General features: G+C 40.0%; 1 protein-coding gene across 3 annotated transcripts in view; it reads right to left on the bottom strand.

The window, feature by feature from the left end:
* Positions 1 to 265: 265 nt before the first annotated feature.
* The window catches only part of ipmkb (inositol polyphosphate multikinase b), a 132,679-nt gene continuing 109,152 nt past the window's right edge, over positions 266 to 23,792 (bottom strand). The window contains exons 6-7 of one of the 3 annotated variants that reach the window (XR_011882695.1): positions 4,190 to 5,227; positions 266 to 2,731 (exon numbers count right to left, since the gene is read on the bottom strand). Coding sequence is in view for 1 of the 3 variants with exons in the window: in XM_072239231.1 (XP_072095332.1) it covers positions 4,602 to 5,227 (626 nt within the window). In the remaining 2 variants the exon portion in view is untranslated. Of the gene's footprint in view, positions 2,732 to 4,187; positions 5,228 to 23,792 lie in introns of those variants that run through there. The other 2 variants (XR_011882696.1, XM_072239231.1) reach the window with 2 other exon arrangements.

Raw genomic sequence — 23,792 nt, 5'->3', positions numbered from 1 at the left:
TTTCTCCCTCTGTCCCTCTGAATATACCTCTTGCCCATCCTCTGGGTCCCCCCCCCCCCGCCCGTCTTTCTTCTCGGACCTCCTGTCCCATGATCCTCTCGTATCCCCTTTTGCCTATCACCTGTCCAGCTCTTGGCTCTATCCCTCCCCCTCCTGTCTTCTCCTATCATTTTGGATCTCCCCCTCCCCCTCCAACTTTCAAATCCCTTACTCACTCTTCCTTCAGTTAGTCCTGACGAAGGGTCTCGGCCTGAAACGTCGACTGCACCTCTTCCTACAGATGCTGCCTGGCCTGCTGCGTTCACCAGCAACTTTGATGTATGTTGCTTGAATTTCCAGCATCTGCAGAATTCCTGTTGTTTGAGTATACTGTCCTCTGTTCAAATTTAGGTGTCCAGTTTTGAGAAGTCAACATTAAGGAGGAAAGTTTTGTTCTTTTCACATGACAATAAATTCCTCATTTTATTACGAATACTGTAGGAAGAGGATGCCACTCACATCTTGGCTCTCAAACCCACAGATCCCACCAAGGCTGCACTCCAACCTAAGTTAACAGCCTTGTTTCACAGCTCTCTGGTACATTGCAGAAGGCTACCATTTGCAACAGGTTGAGCAGAAATCAAACTTGGATCTGGTTCGTACATCGATCTCTGTTTGATAGCATGCTTCAATATAAACAAGTGTGCACTAATGAAAATGGCAACCCAACTTCACCCCAATCCTCTTTTAGTATAAAGAAAAGTGAATGGAGCTTCAGTGTAATATCTGCCACTGTGGAAAAAGTAGCATTTGTATTCATTATTGGTTTACACAAAGATAAAAATTATGCTGCAGCACATACATGAAATAGTACAAAAAGCATTGATTAATGTGAACAGTGACCAATTTAATCAAGATTGTCTGTAAGAATGTGGCTTATTGATAATTTCACCAAAAGACAAGAAACTGTAAAGCATTTTAAATATGAAACGCCAAATATTGTAGCCAGTCAAAAGATGCCATATAATCTACATTTTACATGTTATTGCCATACTTTTCACCTTGCCAAACACACCATTTTTATAACAACTGAAATATACATACATTATCCTTTTTTCTCCAAAATACCTGTTATAATAGTAATTTCTTAGGTATCTTGAGAGAATACCAAAAAATCCCATTCTGCACATTGCAATGCTGTCTTCAATATTAATGATACTGAAGGAATACCTCACAGAACATGTTAGGGGTGGTGATTTTGTAAGTGGTATAGTTCACACTCAGTAAGGCCTTTCTACCATTTCACCGACTGAATATGAGAATAGCAAATGCAGAATTTCTGACACAGTAGAAGACATTGATGAACATCGGATGACCACAACTGTTCAAATATTTAAAGTCTTCTGCAACAGTAGCAAAAGGCAAACAGCCTTACATTAGATGTTTTGCTCACTGCAGTGAAGCTTCTATGGAGAGTTCAACTGTTCTTGCAAAAATCTTTGATCTGGGGACAAAAACATATTGGGCTCAGGGATGCCAGGTGGAAGAAAACCTATCTTTTTTTCCAGATTATCATGTGAATGAATGTAGATTTGTACTGAAATCCTAATAATCCACAGAATCCTATTATATTTACTAACCTTCAACATAAAAATTAAGTTGGGCTACAAAATCCCCATCCATGTAAAATATACCACATCCAGCAGAGAAGTAAAATTTCAGTAGTTGTATGGTGTAATTTGTAAACACGTTTCTTTAATTTACTGGTTGCATTGTATGCTAGGTTCCAATAAAATTTATAGCCCAAAGTGCAAGGACTTTAAACAATTTTATCCAAGATAATGAATTAGAGTGTTTACTGGCACTTGATTACACATTTCCTATGCTTCTTAAACTTGCTTTAAACAATAAGACCCTGAAGAGCAAAACACAAAGAAATACAGTGATATTACTTGCATAATAGACCAATATGAGATGACAAATTGCATCATTTGGAATTCTTAAATGAATGGAATATATTCCTACAGATAAGAAAAGTATAATGGAAAGACCAACTTCTCCAGCTAATACTGGTGTTGGCTAAGTGAAGCCTTTCTTTAGCCGTCTATCCCCTTGATAATTCAATCAGATGTAGGTTCATTGGGAATCATAATTCTTTATTATAAATTGTATTCAAGCAATTATGCTATAAAGCCGAGGTCATAAAAAATCAATTTTAAAAATGAGGTAACTAAATCAAGGAATACTTTATTTTAAACAGATTGAAAGGATATTAAAAAAGACCCTTCATAAACAAATACCTAAGCTTGTCCATCAGGTTTTTCTAAAGGATCAATCCAAAGGTGATGCCTTCAAAACTCACCAGCCTCTGATCAAACTTACAGCAAGCAAAGTCCAATTCCTTACTACAAATGGAGAATGAAATGGTTGGTATAATAGGAAGTTTGAGGAGCAGAGGGGTAGGTGGGAAGAAAGGGAGGCTGAAATCAACATTAAAATATAAAAAACAATAAAATCAGTAGCAAAGCAAGCAAAATTATGAGAGAAAAATTAAGTAAAACTTCATATTCCCAATGTAGTATTTTGTAGCAGCATTTCTTGTACTTAACTGTCTAGATAAAGAAATAACTGAAATTATGTTTTACACAAAAAATACCCTGCAGTTCCTATTTTCTCACCTTTCACCCACCACTCAATTTGGATGCCCATTCTTGTTCAGAGGAATGTATCACTCCAAGAATTTTTTTTATACCTTGGGTAAGAAAATAATTGAATAACATCAAAGAATTAAGACTAGAAGTATTAATTTTTTTGAAGCCTGGATAAATAGTCAATCGTTCAAAGAGATGTAATATGTTCTATAAGAAATGTACAGCTGAATTATGTAAACTTCTGTTAACAAACATACAAAAAAGCATAGTATACAATTAAAAAATATTACAGAAATAACTTTGTTTTTAGAAAAAGCACACATTATTCGATAAATACATTTATATGACTAACATAATCTCCACATGCATTACTCACTTCTACCACATTTTCACTCCACATTTAATGTCACAAAATTCACCCTATGAACCTGGCAAAGCAATAGAAATTAAAATAAATGAAAAATCTTTAAAAGTATATTGATAGTATATCGGTCTGTGCAAATGTAAATGATAAATGAAAGGAACACAAAATTTCAATATCTAGTGCATTTTTAAGAATTACACAAAAAGTTTGCATTTTAGTGCCCATGTGTTATTCTGAAATACACATCTTGATCCACGTCAAGAATTTGGCTATTTTTAATCTTGTAAAAATTTATCAAATATTTCCCACCATCCAAATGCAAATATTTGAAATGAAATAGGCCATCTGATTAGTAAAGATGAAGGCTATCTTATTGGAGTCACAAGTCAGTATTGGTACATATATTTTTTTGTGAGTGCAGTTTCTTGTTTACTTAAAGACATGTCAAAGAGACTATTAGTTATTGATCCCCAAAGTTTAGTGTTCATGTAATGAAAATTCTTACACACATGGTTGGCCCAATGCACCAATTCCCTTTGTACCAGTTTTATAAAAAGTAAATACCAACATACCTTAGCCCAGAGGCTAACTTGAGGAAACAAAATCAATAACTTGGTAAACTGAGTGTTCAAAAAATAACTTTGGAAATAATTAACAAGATAAAGCACTGCTAGCACATACAAAAGGGGTTGTGAACAAGTCAAAGCATGCTCATTTTGAAGAAAAACAAGCACTGGGACTACGACTGATTACAATTTTGGTGGAGTATTTTAATGTTACAAGTTGAACTTCAACAGAAGGCCTGTAGATGGATGGCCTGCACCACAAAGTATTGTCTTTTCCTCCCTCATCGTAGGTTTTGACTACTAATAGACTTTAAAAAAAAGGAAAAGCACTTTAAAATATATCTTTTTAACATGCATGTGTTGTTCCAGACAGCAGAAAATCTTTGCAAATGGGTAACCAGGTGACTCACTCACTGGTGATATTTTGCATTAGCTTTCATTACATTCATAAATTAACAAGCCATTGCAATACTCCATGGATTTCAGCTGAATGCATCAGAGACAACCAACATTTTATATTAAACATTTTATACGAATTGCAAGAATTCAACTGTAAAAAAAGGCTAGTAAAATACACATCTCAGAAAAGTGGCAGCAACATCCTCAAAACAATCAAAAGTCTGACTAACCTGGTCTTCACTGAAGATAGAATTATTCCATAGGCACAAGTTCTATGCCTAGGATTGGCAGGCAGTTGGTTACATATCTGAAAAACCAATTATCATCACTGAAGTCTGTGGGTTTGTTACAAACAGCGGGAACTCATAAATTTCCTTGTCAGTAGTTATGAGGCGTGAGCTGCCCTCTGCAGGTTTCTGGCCCTGTTTCAGCGGCTGTCAATGATGAGTTGATAAATTTTCCTGAGCTATTATAAACATCAAATCAATCACAAGTAGTACTGTACAGTGAAAGAAGCAAACAGTACACCTGGAATCACATTATAAACACAAAATGATGGATCAGAACTTGTGCAGAAATCAATATAATTCCCCTGCATTTATTTGCTTGCCAACAATCTACCCACCAATATTTTTTAAAAAATTAATCATCCAGCATATTTTGTAACACACTGATTAAGTGTTTCAGCCCATATATATACTCTTCATCTTTTGTGTTGCTAGGAAACACATGTGCAAAGTCTATCATTCTTACAGCAACTTCTGGAGGCTCTGGAAACATGCTCGATGCATGAATGAAATCTTTGTCCAATGGTTTTATTTCATTGCCATTTGGCTGACCAGGTGGAATGAGATTTAAGCATTTGCATATCCCATGGTCTTGTTCAGTATTCTTCAGCTGTAGTGGGACCACACTTTGGTGTGCCCGGAAGCAGCCCTTCCTGTGAAGTGCATACATATTGGAGAGGCTTTGACCAACCGAGGCTTCCACTATTCCGTTCTCAGTAGAATCCATCACATGAATATTGTTGTTGTATTCCATCAGCTCTCCAGTTCTCCGTATACCCTTTGGTGCTGCTGGTTTGTCAGCTTTGTTACCTGTCGCTCTCAGCTCAGGTGATCCCTCATACACAAACAGTAAGGAGCTTGCATAGAAACAGAGCTTACTTTGCCTCTCAAACCAGTGCAGTATCTTTTTAATCTCTTGAATACTTGAAGCCATAGCATCTTTCCTCAAGTAGCTTCCATTGTGGAAGAATTTAGACAGACCTACAAAACGACAAGTAAAACACAATCCACGTGAGTAAAACTTTGAATATCCACATCAATAGCCCAGCCCAGTCCATCACAAGCAAAGCCCTCCCCTTCACTGAGCACACTGACAAGGGTCACTGGCACAAAAAATAGCAGCATCCATCAGCAAGGATCTCCATCATCCAGGCCATGCTCTCTTCTTGCTACTACCATTGGGCAGAAGCAGCCACACCACCAGGTTCAGGAAGTTATTACCCTACAACCATCAAGCTCCTGAACCTGTCTGGACAGCTTCACTCACCTGAATGCTGAACTGACCCACAACCAATGGAAACAACAGGAATTCTGCAGATGCTGGAAATTCAAGCAACACACATCAAAGTTGCTGGTGAACGCAGCAGGCCAGGCAGCATCTGTAGGAAGAGGTACTCTACAATGCAAGTTCTCAGTATTATTTATTTACTTTTTTTATTATTTGCAGGATTTGTCTTCTTTTGCACATTGGCTATTTGTCAGTCTTTGTCTGTGTATAGCTTTTCATAAATTCTATTGTATTTCTTTATTTTCCTGTAAATGCTTGCAAGAGAATGAGTCTCAAAGTATAATATGGTGACATATACACACTTTGATAATAAGTTTACACCAACTTTGAGAATCTATTTTCAAATGTAATACTTTCATTGAAAACAGAATGAACAACATTGCGGCAACAATGCAAGCAGCAGTGCTGAAGTTAATCATTCAGGTCTACCTTTGCTGACAGATGCGTCCCAAGGTTTCCCAGTGAAAGCTGACATCGATGAAGTAAAATCTACTATCCCCTTCAAAGCACCCACAAACCCTTTTGTCAATCTAGGGAAAGGATATTTAAAGATCAAAATCCGTAAACTTGCACAAATTTCATGGTTTATTTGGCAGCAGTTACTCCTGCCGTCCTACATATTTCTGAAGCATAGACCATCTACAGCAAGTATCTCAAAGTGCTGCAAAATTTACCAACACTGCCTCCAGAAATTCCTCCAATTACACTGGAAGGAAAAGCCAGCTAATGTCAGAGCTCATCCAGGCCACCATCCACAGTACCGACGCCCAACTTTACGCATATAGGTGATACTGGGCAAATCACATCATGTGCTAGCTCCGCAGCAAATCTCCGGGGGCGAGAGGGGGAGAGGGGAAGAGGGGGAGACACACTAGCCCAAGCTGTCATGGAAGCAAATCAACAGATAGACAAAGAAAGATTGAAAGATGCTCTCAGAGTCTCCATAAAGACGTGCAACATTCACAGTAACTGCCGGGAATCTCTGTTCATGACTAGGTAGGGAAGAAATGTTGAAGATAGTACTGTGAAGGTCAAAACTATGCAATGGGAGTACACAAAAGCTCGGCAGGAGCTGCAGGGAGGGAAGCATGCCACCCTACAAACCAACCACCTGCCAGCATCTACCTTTTGCTGCATCTGAGGTCAGGACTGTCAATTCTCACTTTGGTCACTTCAGTTCCTGGAGACACTACCTGGAGACACATGAGAAGATAGGCTAAAACCAGCATGGTTTCCTGTAAGGAAAATCCTGCCCGACTAACCTACTGCAATTCTTTGAGGAAATTACAAGAAGGGTATACAAAGGAGATGCAGTAGATATGGTATACTTGGATTTTCAGAAGGCCTTTGACAAGGTGCTGTACATGAGGCTGCTTAGCAAGATACGTGCCCATGGAATTACAGGGGAGTTACTAGCATGGGTGGAGCATTGGCTGATCGGCAGAAAACAGAGAGTGGGAATAAAAGGATCGTATTCTGGCTGGCTGCCAGTTATCAGTGGAGTTCCACAAGGTTCGGTGTTGGGACTGCTGCTTCTTACTTGATATATGTCAATGATTTGGACTATGGGATTAATGGATTTTTGGCTAAATTTGCTGATGATACAAAGATAGGTAGAGGAGTGGGTAGTGTTGAGGAAACAGAGAGCCTGCAGAGACTTGGATAGTTTAGGGGAATGGGCAAAGAAGTGGCAAATGAAATACAACGTTGGAAAGCGTATGGTCATGCACTTTGGTGGAAGAAATAAACAGGCAGACTATTATTTAGATGGAAAGAGAATTCAAAATGCAAAGATGCAAAGGGACTTGGAAGTCCTTGTGCAGGAGACCCTAAAGGTTAACCTCCAGGTTGAGTTGGTGGTGAAGGCGAATGCAATGTTGTCATTCATTTCTAGAGGTACAGAATATAAGAGCAGGGATGTGATGTTGAGGCTCTATAAGGCACTCATGTGACCACACTTGGAGCACTGTGAGCAGTTTTGGGCTCCTTATTTTAGAAAGGATATACTGACATTGGAGAAGGTTCAAAGAAGATTCACAAGAATGATTCCAGGAATGAAAGGGTTACCGTATGAGGAACGTCTGACAGCTCTTAGGCTGTATTCCCTGGAGTTCAGGAGAATGAGGTGGGATCTCATAAAAACCTTCCAAATGTTAAAAGGTCTGAACAGGTTAGATATGGCAAAGTTATTTCCCATGGTATGGGAGTCTAGGGCAAGGGGGCACAACTTCAGGATTGAAGGACGTCCATTTAGAACAGAGATGTGGAGAAATTACTTTAGTCAGAGAGTGGTAAATCTGTGGAATTAGTTGCCACGAGTGGCTGTGGAGGCCAAGTCATTGGGTGTATTTAAGGCAGATAGATAGGTTCTTGATTAGCCAGGGCATCAAAGGGTATGGGGAGAAGGCAGGGGAGTGGGGATGACTGGAAGAATTGGATTAGCCCATGATTGAATGACGGAGCAGACTCGCTGGGCCGAATGGTCTATTTCTGCTCCTAAATCTTATGGTCTTATATAAAATTCAGTGCACACATGTTGTTGTTACTGGGCAAAAAATTGCACAGCTCAAGAATTTTGTGCTCACTGGTCATCACAAATTAGAGGGAACATTGCTCTCAACCCCACTCACCTGCCTTCTCCCCATAACATTAATCAAGGACTTATCAACCTGCACTTTAAATATTCAAATAACTGCTCTGAAACTTTGCTGCTATTCATGCCTCTACAACCTCCTTTGTCAGCTCATTCCTACAATTAGTGTAAATTTTATCCCTCAGATCCCCTTTAAATCTCCTCCCTGTCACCTTCAATCTGTATCATCTAGTCTTAGGCTGAATCAAAGGTGGTGACAAATCAGCATATAGGACGGAAATTGAAAACCTGGCTGAGTGGTGCCACAGCAACAACCTCTCAACTCAATGTCAGCAAGACCAAGAAGCTGATTACTGACATCAGGAGGAGGAAACCGGAGGTCCAAAAGCCAGTCCTTATTGGAGGATCAGAGCTGGAGAAGGTCGGCAACTTTAAATTCCTCTGCGTTATCATTTTGGAGGACCTGTCTTGGGCCCAGCACGTAAGGGCAATTATGAAGAGAGCACGGCAGCGCCTCTACTTCCTTAGGAATTTGCAAAGATGCGGCATGACATGTAAAACATGTAGTGCAAAGTATATTGACTGGTTGCATCACAGCCTGGTATGGAAACACCAATGCACTTGAATGGAAAATACTACAAATAGTAGTGGATACAGCCCAGTCTGTCACGAGTAAAGCCCTTTCCGCCACTGAGCACATCTCCATGGAATGTTGCCACAGGAAAGCAGCCCCCCACCCAGATCATGTTGTCTTCTCACAGCTGCCATCAGGAAGAAGGTACAAGAGCCTCAGGATTCACACCACCGGGTTCAGGAAGTTATACCCCTCAACCATCAGGCTCTTGAACCAAAGGGGATAACTTCATTCGCCCCACCATTGAAATATCCCCACAACCAATGGACTCACTTTTAAGGTCTCTTCGTCTCATGTTCTTGATACTTATTGCTTAACTATCTATTACTATTATTTCTTTTTGTATTGGCACAGTTTGTCGTCTTTTGCTCACTGGTTGAATGCCTAAGTTGGCGCAGACTTTCATTAATTCTTTTATAGTTATTATTCTATAATGGATTTATTGAGTATGCCAACAAGAAAATGGCTTTCAGGGTTGTATATGGTGACATATATGTACTTTGATAATAAATTTACTTTGAACTTTATATACTCCTACCATGGGAAACTGACAAGGACTATCTACTCCATCAATGCCCCTCAATTTTACATACCTCTTACCAGTTCACACTCAACCTCCCTCGCTCCAGGGAAAACAGACCCAACCTATCTAATCTCTCAAGCTCTCTACAGAATATTCTTGTGAATCTTTTCTGCATCCTCTCTAATCACGTCTCTTCTAGTGTGATGACCAAAGCTGCACACATTATTCCAAATGCAGTTCAACCAACATTTTGTTCAACGGTAACATTCAGTCCTAAATCTTATATTCAATGCCTTAGCCAATGAAGGCAATAACGTTATATGCTTTTTTTCAAACTATCCTGCCACTCTCAGGAAACTATGCACTTGTACCTCTAGGTCTCCCTGTTCAACAACATGTCCAACAGCCCTTTTCAACTACATTAACTTATTATATGATAAACAAGGTCCAAGCACTGATTCCTATAGAACATCACTGGTCACATGTCTCAACCTCTCCCCTCCACAAGCCAGCATCCTCTGATTACTACTACCAAGCCAATTTTGTATCCAATTGGCAAGCTTACCCTAAATCCTACATGTTCTAACCTTTGAGACTAGTCTACCATGCAGGACCTTGTAAATTGCCTTGTTAAAATCTATGTAGACAATGTTTACTGCCCTGTTCTCGTTAATCCTCTTAGTCACCTCTCCAGAAAACTCAAATCAAATTCGCAAGACACGATTTCTCGCACACAAAGCCATTTTGACTTAACCCCAGTTCATCCTTAAGTTATTAAATGTAAATAGATCCTGTCCCTAAGAATCCCTTCCAGTAACTTTCCCACCACTGAAACAAAGCTCATTGGCCTGCAGCTCCCTGGCTTATCTCCACTGTCCTTCTTAAATAAAAGTACACCCTAGCTGTCTTCCAATCTTCCAATAAATCACCTGTGACAAAGTTTTAAAAATCTCTACCAAACCCTTGCCATCTCCTTCCTTGTTTCCCAGATACAGTTGCCAGGCCCTGGATATTTACCCATATTTATGTGCTTCAGTTTCTCCAACACTTCCACCTTTGCAACATTGATATGTGTCAAAATATACCTGTTCCCTCACAGAATCTCCTTTACTTTATCTGCCAGGGATATCTCATGGCCTCTTTTTGCCTTCCTAACTTCTTGCTTAAGTGTGTGCTTACATATCTTGAACCCTTCAGGGGAATTACTTGCTCCAAGTTGCCTATATCTGAAATATACCTTCATTTTTTTCTGATCAGACTCTCGCACCCCTTTATCTACCAAGTCTTCTTTGATGATATTAAATGGAAACACAGGAAAATTCAACTGCTCTTTAAAGATTTTTTTAAGTTAGTTCTGCTAACATTACATTTCAAAAATAGGACTAATTGTAAGCTTTTCATTTCTCCTCACTCAACAGGAAATTTCTCAAATTTCCTGTTGTGAAGATTTCTCAAAGAACAATTTATTTTAATCAGTGATGAGTCAATATTCATTGCTGACTGAAAATTCTGATTCACAATGCCTATCAAAATGGACTTACAAATTCATCTTAAACACAAGAGATTCTACAGAGTTTGGAAATCTTGAGCAACACAAAAATTGCTGGGGGAATTTAGCAAGTCGGGTAGCATCTATGGAGAGGAATAGACAGCTGACAGTTCAGGCCAAGATCTTTCCCCAAGACTGAAAAAGAAGGGGACAGAAGCCAGAATAAGAAGGTAGGGTGAGGGCAAAGAGTATAAGCTGGTTGATGAGGAGAAAGATGGGTGATGGAGGGTAATGAAGTAAGATGTGAGGGGATAGGTGAAAGAGGTAAAGGGCTGAAGTAGGAATCTAATAGGAAAAGACAGTGGACCATGGAAGAAAGGGAAGGATGAGAGGAACAAGAAGGAGCTGACGGGCAAGTCAGGTGAAGGGAAGGAATGCCATGTTCATACCATCAGGTCAGGGCCATCTATTGCACCCGGTGGCCCCAGTGGGACCTCCTCTACTTTGGTGAGATCGGACACGGATTAGGGGACTTTTGTCAAGCACTTTCACTGTCCACCGCAAAATATAGCATCCCCCAGTGGCCACCCATTTCAATTCAACTTTCCATTACGACATGCTTGGCCATTGCCTCCTCTACAGATGTCAGACCACATTCACGTTGGAGGAGCAATGCCTTATATTCCATCTGGGTAGTCTCCAACTTGATGGCATGAACATCGATTTCTCCAAGTTCTGGTAATTTCCCCTCCCCTCCCCCCATTTTCTTTTCCCCCATTCCAATGCCTTCTCACCCCTTCTTTTCCACTCACCTGCCCAACACCTCCCTCTGTTTTCCCTCCTTCCCTTTATTTCATGGACCATTATCCTTTCCTATCACATTCCTCCTTTTTCCCATTAGTTCTTTTACCTATTCCTTCCTAACTTCTTATTCATCACCTTCTCCCACTCACCTAGCTCTTCCCTTACCTGCTCACCTATCACCTGTCAGCTTGCACTCATACCTCCTTCCACCACACCCCCCCGCCCCGCTTTGCCCATCTCCGAAAATCCACTGTTGATTTCCCTGCATTGATGCTGCTTGACTTGTTGAGTTCCTCCATCACTTTGGTTGCGGTGCTCACAATTCGATCCACTAGATTCAGTGCCTGGAGCTAAAGATTATATGGGGAGGGGGAGGGATGGTAAAAGGACATTCTCTGAAATATATGACAAGCTAGTTTTCCATTTCAAATAATTAAATGTCCCATCCAATTTGGTACTGCAATCAACTCTGCAACAAGAATTAAACAGCAAGTGACTGGACTTGAAATGTGACATAGCTGACATTCAAGGATATTACAGGTGCCTGCACACTGGTGCCTTACCTTGAAATTCAAAGTTCATAGTAGATTCAAGTTCAAAGTAGATTTATTACCCAAGTACATATATGCTACCTATCCATTACTACTCAGATTTATTTACTTGCAGGCATTTACAGGAAAAAATTTTACAATAAAATAGAATTTTACAATAAAACTATAAATACACAGACAAAAACTAAAGGCAAAAGATGACAAACTGTGCAACTGAAAATAACACCAAGAGCGTGAATTGTTAAGGGCCCTTGAAAGTGAGTCAGTAGCATTAGTGGTTCAACTGCCTAATGGTTATAGGGTAATAACTGTTTCTGAACACAGTGGCAGGCGACCAAAGGCTTCTGTGCCTCTTGGACTAGAGAGAAGAATGGCATTAGTGAGAAGAAAGTACATATATCTGGGTGGGAGGGATCTTTGATAATGGATTCTGCTCTTTGATGGCAACACTCCATGTAAATATACTCAATGGTGGAAAGGGCTTCACCTGTGATAGATTGGGCTATACTTTCCACTTCTTGTAAACTTTCCCGTTCCTGAGCAACGGCAGTTCCATACCAGGCCATGATGCAACTATTCAGGATACTCCCCACTGTCCAGCTATAGAAGTTTATCAAAGTTTTTGGTAACATGCCAAATCCACACAAACTTCGAAGAAAGTAGAGGTACTGTCTTACCTTCTTTGTGATGGCAATGATGTGCTGAACCCAGGACAGATCCTGATATGCTGATGCCAAAGAATTTTAAGTTACTGACCTTCTCTGCCTCCGTATCCCTAATGAGAGGTAGCTCATGGACTTCAGCTTCCTTCTGCAGTCAATAATCAATTCTTTCATTTTGCTGATATTAGGTGAGAGATAGTTGTGTGGCACCACTCAACCAGATTTTCAATCTTCCTCCTATATAGATTCCCAGCAGCACCTCTATAAACTTTCAATCTATTTTGAGGTAAGTGGCAATGTCTAAATGGAATATTCTGTTGGATCGTTCCTTTTCTATCCCAAGACATCTTCTTTGTAGGCTGGGTGCCCAAGGGGCAGCAATAGTGTACTTTCAAAGTGATTGGGCCTATTAATAAAAAATTATTAAACCTATCGTTTTCACAACCTTCCGCAAAGAATCAGTTTAGGAAAGATGCAGTGAAATATTTCTCTCATTATACTAACAGGAAAATGCCTCCAAGCTGTCATTTCAATACAATAAATAGGCAAAACTTGCTCACAGTATACTACCAGATGTTTCACAAATTAAATAGTCAGCCTTTATTACTATCCTCATTACAAATCTTTCTCAGTTCATGTTGCAATAAGCACTTGCCAATTAAAGGTGCATGCAAAAATTTACTACTGGAAAGATATTAAATTCAACATCTGTATGTATTCAAATTTTTATGCCTTTTAACTCTCGTTTATTTTACATGGTTTACAGGATACACTTGATTTCCAAAATAAAAGAGGCTTTTTCTGTCATTACAAACCTGAAACCTGAAAGCAAAAGAAGAATAGCCAAATGATTTAACTGTAAAAGCTGGTGTAATGATAGGGTTAAATGCCTTTTCCAACTCAAAGAATGCACATCTCATTAAATCAATCTAGACTCACTTATCTCTAAGCATAACTTCAATAAGGGAAATGGTAGTTTTATGCTTTCAGTTTTTCTTCATTTTCTTATGGTCATTAACTTAAGTAAATCTGTTTTGTAGCTCATTGAGTACGATTTAGCTTCATTGCCTGGAGGCCAGATGACTTTACATATACGACAAGTTGAACAGCCTCTTGGATAAGAATTGAGTCAAACAACTCATAGATGCTGGAAATGCAAAACAAAAACAAGAAATGCTGATTGCACTCAGCTGGTCAGACAACAGGAGCAAGAAAGGTAGCTACAATGAAGGTTCTGGGGAATTTATTCCAGTTTTCTCTTTTGCTATTTGCCCTGTGGAGTGATGGCAGCATTTTGTTAACTGCTGTTGTATATATGAAGTCAGCTGGTACTATCTGATCAGTTCCAAGTTTCTCCTCCTCTGTAATCCTGCATTCATCATGCTTGACCATCTTCAAAAGGCAATGCCTTAAAAAGGTGGCAACCATCTTTAAGAACTCCCACTACCCAGGACATGCCCACTTCTCATTACTACCACCAGGGAGGTGGTACAGGAACCTGAAGACACACACTCAACATTTTAGGAGCAGCTTCTTCCCCTCTAATTTCTTCAGGTTTCTGTACGGACAATAAACCAATGAACACTTCCTCACTATGTTTGCTCTATTTTTATATAGATATATACAATTTATGGTATATTTTATGTATTACACTGTACTGCTGCCACAAAGCAAATTTCATGACGTTTTTATAGTGCTCATAAACCTGATTCTGCTTCTGGTTCCCCACCCAATCCTTACTCTAACTGTTTCTAGACCAAATACATCAAGTTCATTTTCAGAACTCGTGGTAAGATCTTAATCCCAGCTCAGTTGGTTACAGATACTATACCACAGTCAGGCTATCATTCCCAAAATGCAGAAAAGACAGTATGAGGTACAGTAATTAGCTTCAGAGCCCAATTGGTTGAGAGAGAAAACAGTTAATCCTCATGTTTCCCACTGGAAAAGGAAATACAGGATCTGCAATGTGCTTTGTGATTTATTTTTTTTTACAATCATTGCCTGTCCAGGCTCAGCAAGAAGAATGGCTGGCTGGACGGAGAACTTAATACATCCAAAAACGTTTATCTTTTGAATGAAAGAACACTTGGGACAGGTTACGAGAAGATGGCTGGGCTTGGAGGAGCCTACTATTCAAAAATTCAAAACATAACACAAAGATCCCAGGTATTAGGAAACAGACCAGTTCTGATATACAAATATAAAAACTAAATATGTTTATTATATGTGCATCAAAGCCATGCCAGGATTGAGGGATAAATTATTGCTCTGGATGCATCCACATGCAGATCAGATATAACATGATCCAAGGATCGCAGAGTACCCAAACTAGCACAGTTAATGGACTTGTTGAAGTTATAGTCCTCAGTACCTTCCGTCAGGTCCTTCCACAATGATCCAGATCAATCAAAATGAGAAGGCATAGCCAAACAATATTACTGTTTCATAAAAGCAAAACAGTAGTTTACGGCAGTTTGAAATCTGAACTACTCAATCTGGTTGCTAAAGGCTTGTGATGATGGAAAGAGACCACCTTAAGCCTCCCAGCGGGTAGGCTGACTTCAGAACCACTTAAATATTCCGTCTTTCATATACAGAAAGTCAATAGTACAATCATGTGATGGAAGTGCAGTCATGACTTCTCAGTTCATATCATAACAGATCAAAGATGAAAGCCCACAGCACAAAGACACAATGTGAAATGAATTTGGCCAGTTGCTATGTAGTTCCAATTATAAAGTAGAATGCTGCACATAACACAGTAGGGAAGATGTCATCCTCAGTTAGTATGGACATCTACTTCAGTAAGTGAAAAACATTGTGCATCCCTCTGTTAGTCCACAAATCAATCCATAATTAATTTTACCTTTTTATTATGCTGAACCTCACCAGCCAAAAACTGGAAGTTACTGAATCTCTGAGAAATAAGATCTATCATTCTAATGAACATAAATATTTTGCAACTTCTCCATAGCAATTAGCTTTCTGCTTTTACATCTTTTCCATCACAATTATGGATGTGGACCTCTCTGCTCTCTGTATGGGCATTTTGGTGTTACAGAATCAAAACTGGATCCCCATGTGAGGCACTGTAAAACCACGCTAACAATGAACAGATCTTGCTTTCCCACAGGGCAACTTCCATCAGGCTACAGCCAAGTTCCTTGCCTCAAAGGCAGAACAAAATAACTTTTAACTATGGTTCTGTATGTTCTTAAAGGCACTGCAAAAGATAAACGGCAGTTCTAAGATTTTAAAAAAAGTTATCAATAAGAACAATGTATTATAGTGTCCTGGCCAGCTGAAGTGGGTGTTACACACATCTTAATAATGATGGCAGAGGTGGAAAACACAGCAATTGAAAACTCACTTGAAAAATCAGTCATACAACCATAATCCTCCAATCCTGACTCAAATATTGAAATAACACTATGAAAATTCCTCAATCTACACCCAGTATCACCTCACTGCCACTAGCTCCACCCCCAACCCACCCCCATTTTTCTCAATGTGCCAATTAGAAACTCATGCATGAACCAATGTTGTGAGTCATCCATTTCAATAAGGCAAATTATTCATGATTCTCAATCACCTCAAATCCTTAAGATTTTGCTTAACAGAGTAGAATGTAGGATTTCTACATTGATTTGTTCAACACCATTGCAATAAACCTGAGCCAGTCAATCATAACCTCCAACTCTTTCTCAATGAAGCACAAACTTCAAAGCTGTTCTTTTTTTTAATATATACATTTCGATAGTGAAACTACAAGAACCCAGCAGCAAAATGGAAATTTATACAGTGCAAAACAAACAAATCCAATATATAGTTCATAACAGTAAGAAAAAAAAAGTCTAATTATGTAAAATTAATATCCACCCCAACCTCCCACTGAAAAAAGAAAAACCCAGGCCAACCACTTTACATATATATATAAAAAAACAATCAGAACATTCAACCCCAGAGAACTGTAAATATACATAAAAAAATAACATAATGCCCACTACCAAAAGTGTAGTATAATTCATAACAAAAAAAAGTATAACTTTCAAGAAAAAAAAAGCTGAAAGTAAGGGCTTGTAGCATGCTAAAAAAAGATAAACTTACCCTAAAGCACTGTGAACGTATTCAAGAAAAGGTCCCCACACTTTATGAAACTTTATGTCCGAATTAAGAAGTGAATAGTTAATCTTTTTGAGGTCTAAACAGGCCATAATATTATTAAGCCATTAAGCATGAGTGGGTGAGGCAGCATCTTTCCACCTAAGAAGAACCAACCGTCTGGCCAAAAGAGAGGCAAAAGATAATGTTCGGCTTTTAGTCATACTCAAGTGCATATTTATTTCACCCAAGGTGCCAAAAAGAGCAACCAGAGGGATAAGTTCTAAATGACAGTTAAGAATATGAGATGGGGTTAAAAAAACTTCTCTCCAGAATTTCTCAAGACTAGGACAGGTCCAATACATATGAATAAGAGAAGCCTCAGCCCCTTTACACTGTTTAAGCTGTTACACTTTTTAAGCTGTTCTATTGAACTCTGGCTGGGATGTCTAGAACACAGGATCACAGTCTCGGGCTACAGGACAAGAGATTTAGAACTGAGATGAGGAGAAACTTCTTTACTCAGAAGATGCTGATCATGTGGAATTCTCTATCAAAGGGCTTCAGAGTGAAAGTCACAGAATTTTTTTATGAAAATACATTTAAGGACTCAAAAGTCATCTAGGGATATGGGGAAAGTACTTTGTACAAATGTATTATTGAGAAAAATGATAATTTACTGGGAGGAGACCTGAATGGCCGAATGACCTGCTTCCACTATTTCCCATGTTACAGAACATTATGAAGGAACGTGTAAATTTAGTCACTTTGATAGAAGAGTAGAAACAGATACAAGGTAAGGAAATTACTAACTGGAATACCCTTGTACACTAAAACAAAGCTTCTGTGAAAAAGTAAGAAACAATTAATCAAAAAAGTGAAACTGTAAGGCCTTTTTAGCATGAAGGAAGGAAGTCAAGTTAGAATTTTAAAGGGCCAAGGTGAGGAGACTGGTCTGAGGATCGGTAGTTACTTGTACTGGAGTGAATGCAACAAAGATTATCTATTAGTTGTCTCCTATGATGAGTGGGTTATCCAAATTTGGAAGGTCAAGAATAATGAGCCAAAATTCTTAGAAAAGCATTGTAAATGTCCTGAAGGACTTGCCCCCCCAAACTGCAGCTCTCTGACTTGGAGATCACAGCCCTAGGATGAGTGATCAGACATATAGGACCAAACAGAAACAACGTGTGAATTTTCATAATTTGTTTTTTCCACAATGTAACATAGCAATTCAAACCTTCCCATTGTTCACTAAGAGCATTACAAATACTGTTACTTTGTCCATTTTCATATCATTCCACATCAAGCCCAGATAACAAAAATCCATTGATCTCAACCCTTGAACGTATTTCAAAAGCAGTGTTCACTCGCCTCTGAGGTACAGAATCTCAAAAACTATAACCGACGTCAAAAGAAACAACCTTTGCTCAGCCCTGAACAACTAACCCCTTAACCCAAATCTAATTTGGGACTTTACACTGAGAGGGAACACTCTCTCATCATGCACTAGGTCAACCTCAGTGAGACCATTTTCCATTCTTCTAAACCTGAGAGTAGGTTAAGCCACCTCAGCTGTACTTCACAAGACAACCCTTGCACCTTAAGAACCAATTGTGGAAATGTATATTTCTCAATTAGTGTATCCTTCCTGAGGTACGAAGAACAAAACTGTGCTCAAACTTCAAATCCACTCTCCAGCAAAACCCAAAATGATATCAACAACACTTCCCTACTTCTGTGCTCCGAGCCAATGGGAAGGAAGACCAAACTGACCCACTTCATCAACTTGCACATTTAATTTCTGAATTATTGAATCAATTAATCTAGATTCCTCTGTACACCAACATTGTGCAGTATTTAACAAACTATTATTGCTAAAGTGCACAATCACACATTTTCCCACATTGTGCGCTATTATAGAAACACAGAAAACATACAGCACAATACAGGCCCTTTAGCCCACAAAGCTGTGCCGAACATGTTCCTACCTTAGAACTACCTAGGCCTTACCCATAGCCCTCTATTTTTCTAGGTTCGCTGTACCCATCCAGGAGTCTCTTAAAAGACCCTGTCGTTTCTGCCTCCACCACCACCGCCGGCAGCTCATTCCATGCACACTCACCACTCTCTGCGTTAAAAACTTACCCCTGACATCTCCTCTGTACCCACTTCCAAGCACCTTAAAACTATGCCCTCTCGTGCTAGCCATTTTAGCCCCAGAGAAAAGCCTCTGACTATCCACACGATCAATGCCTCTCATTATATTGTACACTTCTATCAGGTCACCTCTCATCCCCCGTCGCTCCAAGGAGAAAAGGCCGAGTTCACTCAACCTATTCTCATAAAGCATGCTCCCTAATCCAGGCAACACCCTTGTAAATCTCCTCTATACCCTTTCTATGGTTTCCACATCCTTCCATCCTTCCTGTTGTGGGGCGACCAGAATTGAGCACAGTACTCCGAGTGGGGTCTGACCAGGGTCCTATATAGCTGCAACATTACCTCTGGGCTCATAAACTCAATCCCACGATTGATGAAGGCCAATGCACCATATGCTTTTCTAACCACAGAGTCAACCTGCGCAGCAGCTTTGAGTGTCCTATGGACTCAGACACCAAGATCCCTCTGATCCTCCACACTGCCAAGAGTCTTACCATTAGTGCTATATTCTGCCATCATATTTGACCTACCAAAATGAACCACCTCACACTTATCTGGGTTGAACTCCATCTGCCACTTCTCAGCCCAGTTTTGCATCCTATCAATGTCCCGTTGTAACCTTTGACAGCCCTCCACACTATCCACAACACCCCCAACCTTTGTGTCATCAGCAAATTTACTAACCCATCCCTCCACTTCCTCATCCAGGTCATTTATAAAAATCAAACAGTAGGGGTCCCAGAACAGATCCCCAAGGCACACCAGTGGTCACCGACCTCCATGCAGAATACGACCCATCTACAACCACTCTTTGCCTTCTGCAGGCAAGCTAGTTCCAGATCCACAAAGCAATGTCCCCTTGGATCCCATGCCTCCTGTCTCAATAAGCCTTGCATGGGGTATATTATCAAATGTCTTGCTAAAATCCATATACACTACATCTACAGCTCTACCTTCATCAATGTTTATGTTTAGTCACATCCTCAAAAAATTCAATCAGGCTCGTAAGGCACGACCTGCCTTTGACAAAGCCATGCTGACTATTCCTAATCATATTATACCTCTCCAAATGTTCATAAATCCTGCCTCTCAGGATCTTCTCCATCAACTTACCAACCACTGAAATAAGACTCACTGGCCTATAATTTTCTGGGCTATCCCTACTCCCTTTCTTGAATAAGGGAACAACACTCAGAACCCTCCAATCCTCTGGAACCTCTCCCATCCTCATTGATGATGCAAAGATCATTGCCGGGGGCTCAGCAATCTCCTCCCTCACTTCCCACAGTAGTCTGGGGTACATCCCATCCAGTCCAGGTGACTTATCCAACTTGATGCTTTCTAAAAGCTCCAGCACATCCTCTTCCTTAATATCTACATTCTCAAGCTTTTTAGTCCACTGCAAGTCATCCCTACAATCGCCAAGATCCTTTTCCGTAGTGAATACTGAAGCAAACCTCCGGTTCCATACACATTTTTCCACTGTCACACTTGATTGGTCCTATTCTCTCACGTCTTATCCTCTTACTCTTCACATACTTGTAGAATGCCTTGAGGTTTTCCTTAACCCTGTCCGCCAATGCCTTCTCATGGCCCCTTCTGGCTCTCCTAATTTCATTCTTAAGCTCCTTCCTGCTGGCCTTATAATCTTCTAGATTCCTTTCATTACCTAGTTTTTTGAACCTTTCGTAAACTCTTCTTTTCTTCTTGACTAGATTTACAACAGCCTTTGTACACCACGGATCTTGTACCCTACCATCCTTTCCATGTCTCATTGGAACGTACCTATTCACGCAAATATCCCCTGAACATTTGCCACATTTCTTCCATACGTTTCCCTGAGAACATCTATTTCCAATTTATGCTTCCAAGCTCCTGCCTGATAGCCTCATGTTTCCCCTTACTCCAATTAAACATTTCCCTAACTTGCCTGTTCCTATCCCTCGCCAATGCTATGGTAATCGAGATAGAATTGTGATCACTGTCTCCAAAATGCTCTCCGACTGAGAGACCTGACACCTGACTAGGTTCATTTCCCAATACCAGATTAAGTACAGCCACTCCTCTTGCAGGCTCATCTACATATTGTGTCAGGAAACCTTCCTGAACACACCTAACAAACTCCACCCCATCTAAACCCCTCGGTCTAGGGAGATGACAATCAATATTTGGAAAATTAAAATCTCCCACCTCAACAACCCCATTATTATTACTCCTTTCCAGAATCTGTCTCCCTATCTGACCCTCGATTATTTCGTTTTCAGTTTGTATTTGCACTGTTTATCTTTTGCACACTGGTTTAACTCATTAGCTGATGTGGTATGCCCGCAGGACAATGAATCTTATGGCTGTATATATGTACTTCGATAATAAATTTACTTCGAACTTTATGTCCAATACCATTTTGACCATTCACACCACCTATACCCACTTGTATTCTCTGACCCAATTGTTTCTGGATCAAATTTAGATGTTATATTCTATCTTTTCATCAGACAATTTATATAAGTATACAATATGAAGGCCCAGTGCTGACTCCTGTGGCATTCTGTGGAAAAAAAATGCACTTAAATCCTACAGCTTTTATACCAATTCTCTGTCCATGTTCACATATTACTCCCAAACAATTGAACTTTAGCTTTATGTACAAGTGGTTTTTCACTGAATGCTTTCAGAAAAAGTAGATATACATTAACAGCTTTCCCCTTATCCTACCCACTAGTTACAACCTTAAATCATGTTAACTGTGTCATTATTATTAAAGATGAGGTCCCAGGGTACTTGAAGGCACATGATAAAATAGGCCGTAGTCAGCATTGTTTCCTCAAGGGAAAATCTTGCCTGACAAATCTGTTGGAATTCTTTGAAGAAGTGACAAGCAGGATAGGCAAAGAAGAATCAGTTGATGTTGGGCACTTGGATTTTTAAAAGGCCTTTGACAAGATGGCACACAAGGTTGCTTAACAAGCTATGAGCCCATGGTATTACGGGAAAGATTTTAGCATGGATATAGCAGTGGCTGATTGATAGGAGGGAAAGAATGGAAATAAAGGAAACCTTTTTTGGCTGGAAGCTGGTGACTAGTGGTGTTCCACAGAGGTCTGTGTTGGGACAGATTCATTTTGCATTTTTTGTCAATGATTTGGATGATGGAATTGATGGCTTTGGTGCAAAGTCTGCAAACAACATGAAGATAGGTGGAGGGGCAGGTAGTTTTGAGGAAGTAGAGAGAAGTTAAGACAGATTTGGTAAGACAGTATGGGCAAAGAAATGGCAGATGGAATACAATACTGGGAAGTGTACGGTCATGCACTTTGGTAGAAGAAATGAAAGGGTTGACCACTTTACAAATGGAGGGAAAATACAAAAAAATGAGGCGCAAAGGGACTTGAGAGTCCTTGTGCAGGATTCCCTAAAGGCTAATTTGCACATTGAGTCTGTGGCGAGGAAGGCAAATGCAATGTAGCATTCATTTCAAGAGGATTAGAATATAAAAATAAGGATGTAATGTTGAGACTTTATAAAGCACTAATGAGGCCTCACTTAAGAGTATTGTGAGCAAGTTTGGGCCCCTTATCTTTGAAAGGATCTGCTGACACTGGAGAGGTTTCAAAGCAGGTTCGTGAAAATGATTCCAGGATTAAATGACTTGTCAATTGAAGAACGCTTGATGGCTCTGTGCTTGTATTCACTAGAATTCAGGTGACCTCATTGAAACCTACTAAATGGTGAAAGGCCTTGGTAGAGTGGATGTAGAGAGGATGCTTCCTATGACAGGAAAGTCTCAGGCCAGAAGACACAGCCTCAGAATAGAGGGTCGTCTTTTAAGAATGGAGACGTAGGAATTTCTTTAGCTACAGAGTGGTGAATCTGTGGAATTCTTTGCCACAGGTAGCTGTGGAGGCCAAATTTTTTTATGTGTATTTAAGGCAGAGGTTGATAGATTTTTGAATGGTCAGGGCATGAAGAGATATGGGAAGAAGGCAGGAGATTGGGGCTGGGAGGAAAATTAGATCAGTCATGATGACATGGGGGAGCAATGGGCCAAATGGCCTAATTCTGCACCTTTATCTTATGGTCTAAGAAAATGGTGCCACAATAAAGGGAATATATATACATATTTATTTCTCACCCCTTATGGGTGGGGTATATGAGTATTTTTCCTTCAATCTCGGGTCCTCTACCAGAAACCTGGGAAGCTTGAGGGTTTGGTGCAGTATTCTTGCTGTTGCTGACAATGCACTATTCTGGATAGTAATCTCAGATGCTGTTCCCGGGATTTGTTGGAGCCACTCTCCCAGTCCAGGTGCTCCTATCACCACCAGGATTACTCTGGCTTTAACCTTCCACATCCTTTCTATCTGCTTTTTCAAGCCCGGGTATTTCTCCAGCTTCTCATATTCTTTCTTCCTGGTGTTCCTGTCATTCAGGATTGTCACACAATTACTATTGCTTTCTTCTGTTCTTGTCCAGTGTTGCTAAGCTGGTGGTTGGCAACTACCTGTTTAACAATCTGTATTTGGATGTCCCACAGCATCTTGGCTTTGTCATATTCCACCACCTTCTTGGGTGTTTCCCCTTTGGACTTGGGAGCGTCTGGTCAGTGCAGATGCTCCTGTGCAATTCCTGCAACTCAGTTGTGCCATTCAGTGTATGCTGTCCCTGCCTGCATCTTCACCCTGCAACTATGTGTAAATGGTTCAGCGGATCCCTTGCAGAGTCTGCATCTTGGGTC

The sequence above is a fragment of the Mobula birostris genome, chromosome 21 (genome assembly GCF_030028105.1).
Source record: "Mobula birostris isolate sMobBir1 chromosome 21, sMobBir1.hap1, whole genome shotgun sequence".
NCBI classification, from domain to species: domain Eukaryota; kingdom Metazoa; phylum Chordata; class Chondrichthyes; order Myliobatiformes; family Myliobatidae; genus Mobula; species Mobula birostris.
Note: the sequence above shows the minus strand (reverse complement) of the source record. Positions and strands in the feature narration are given on the sequence as shown.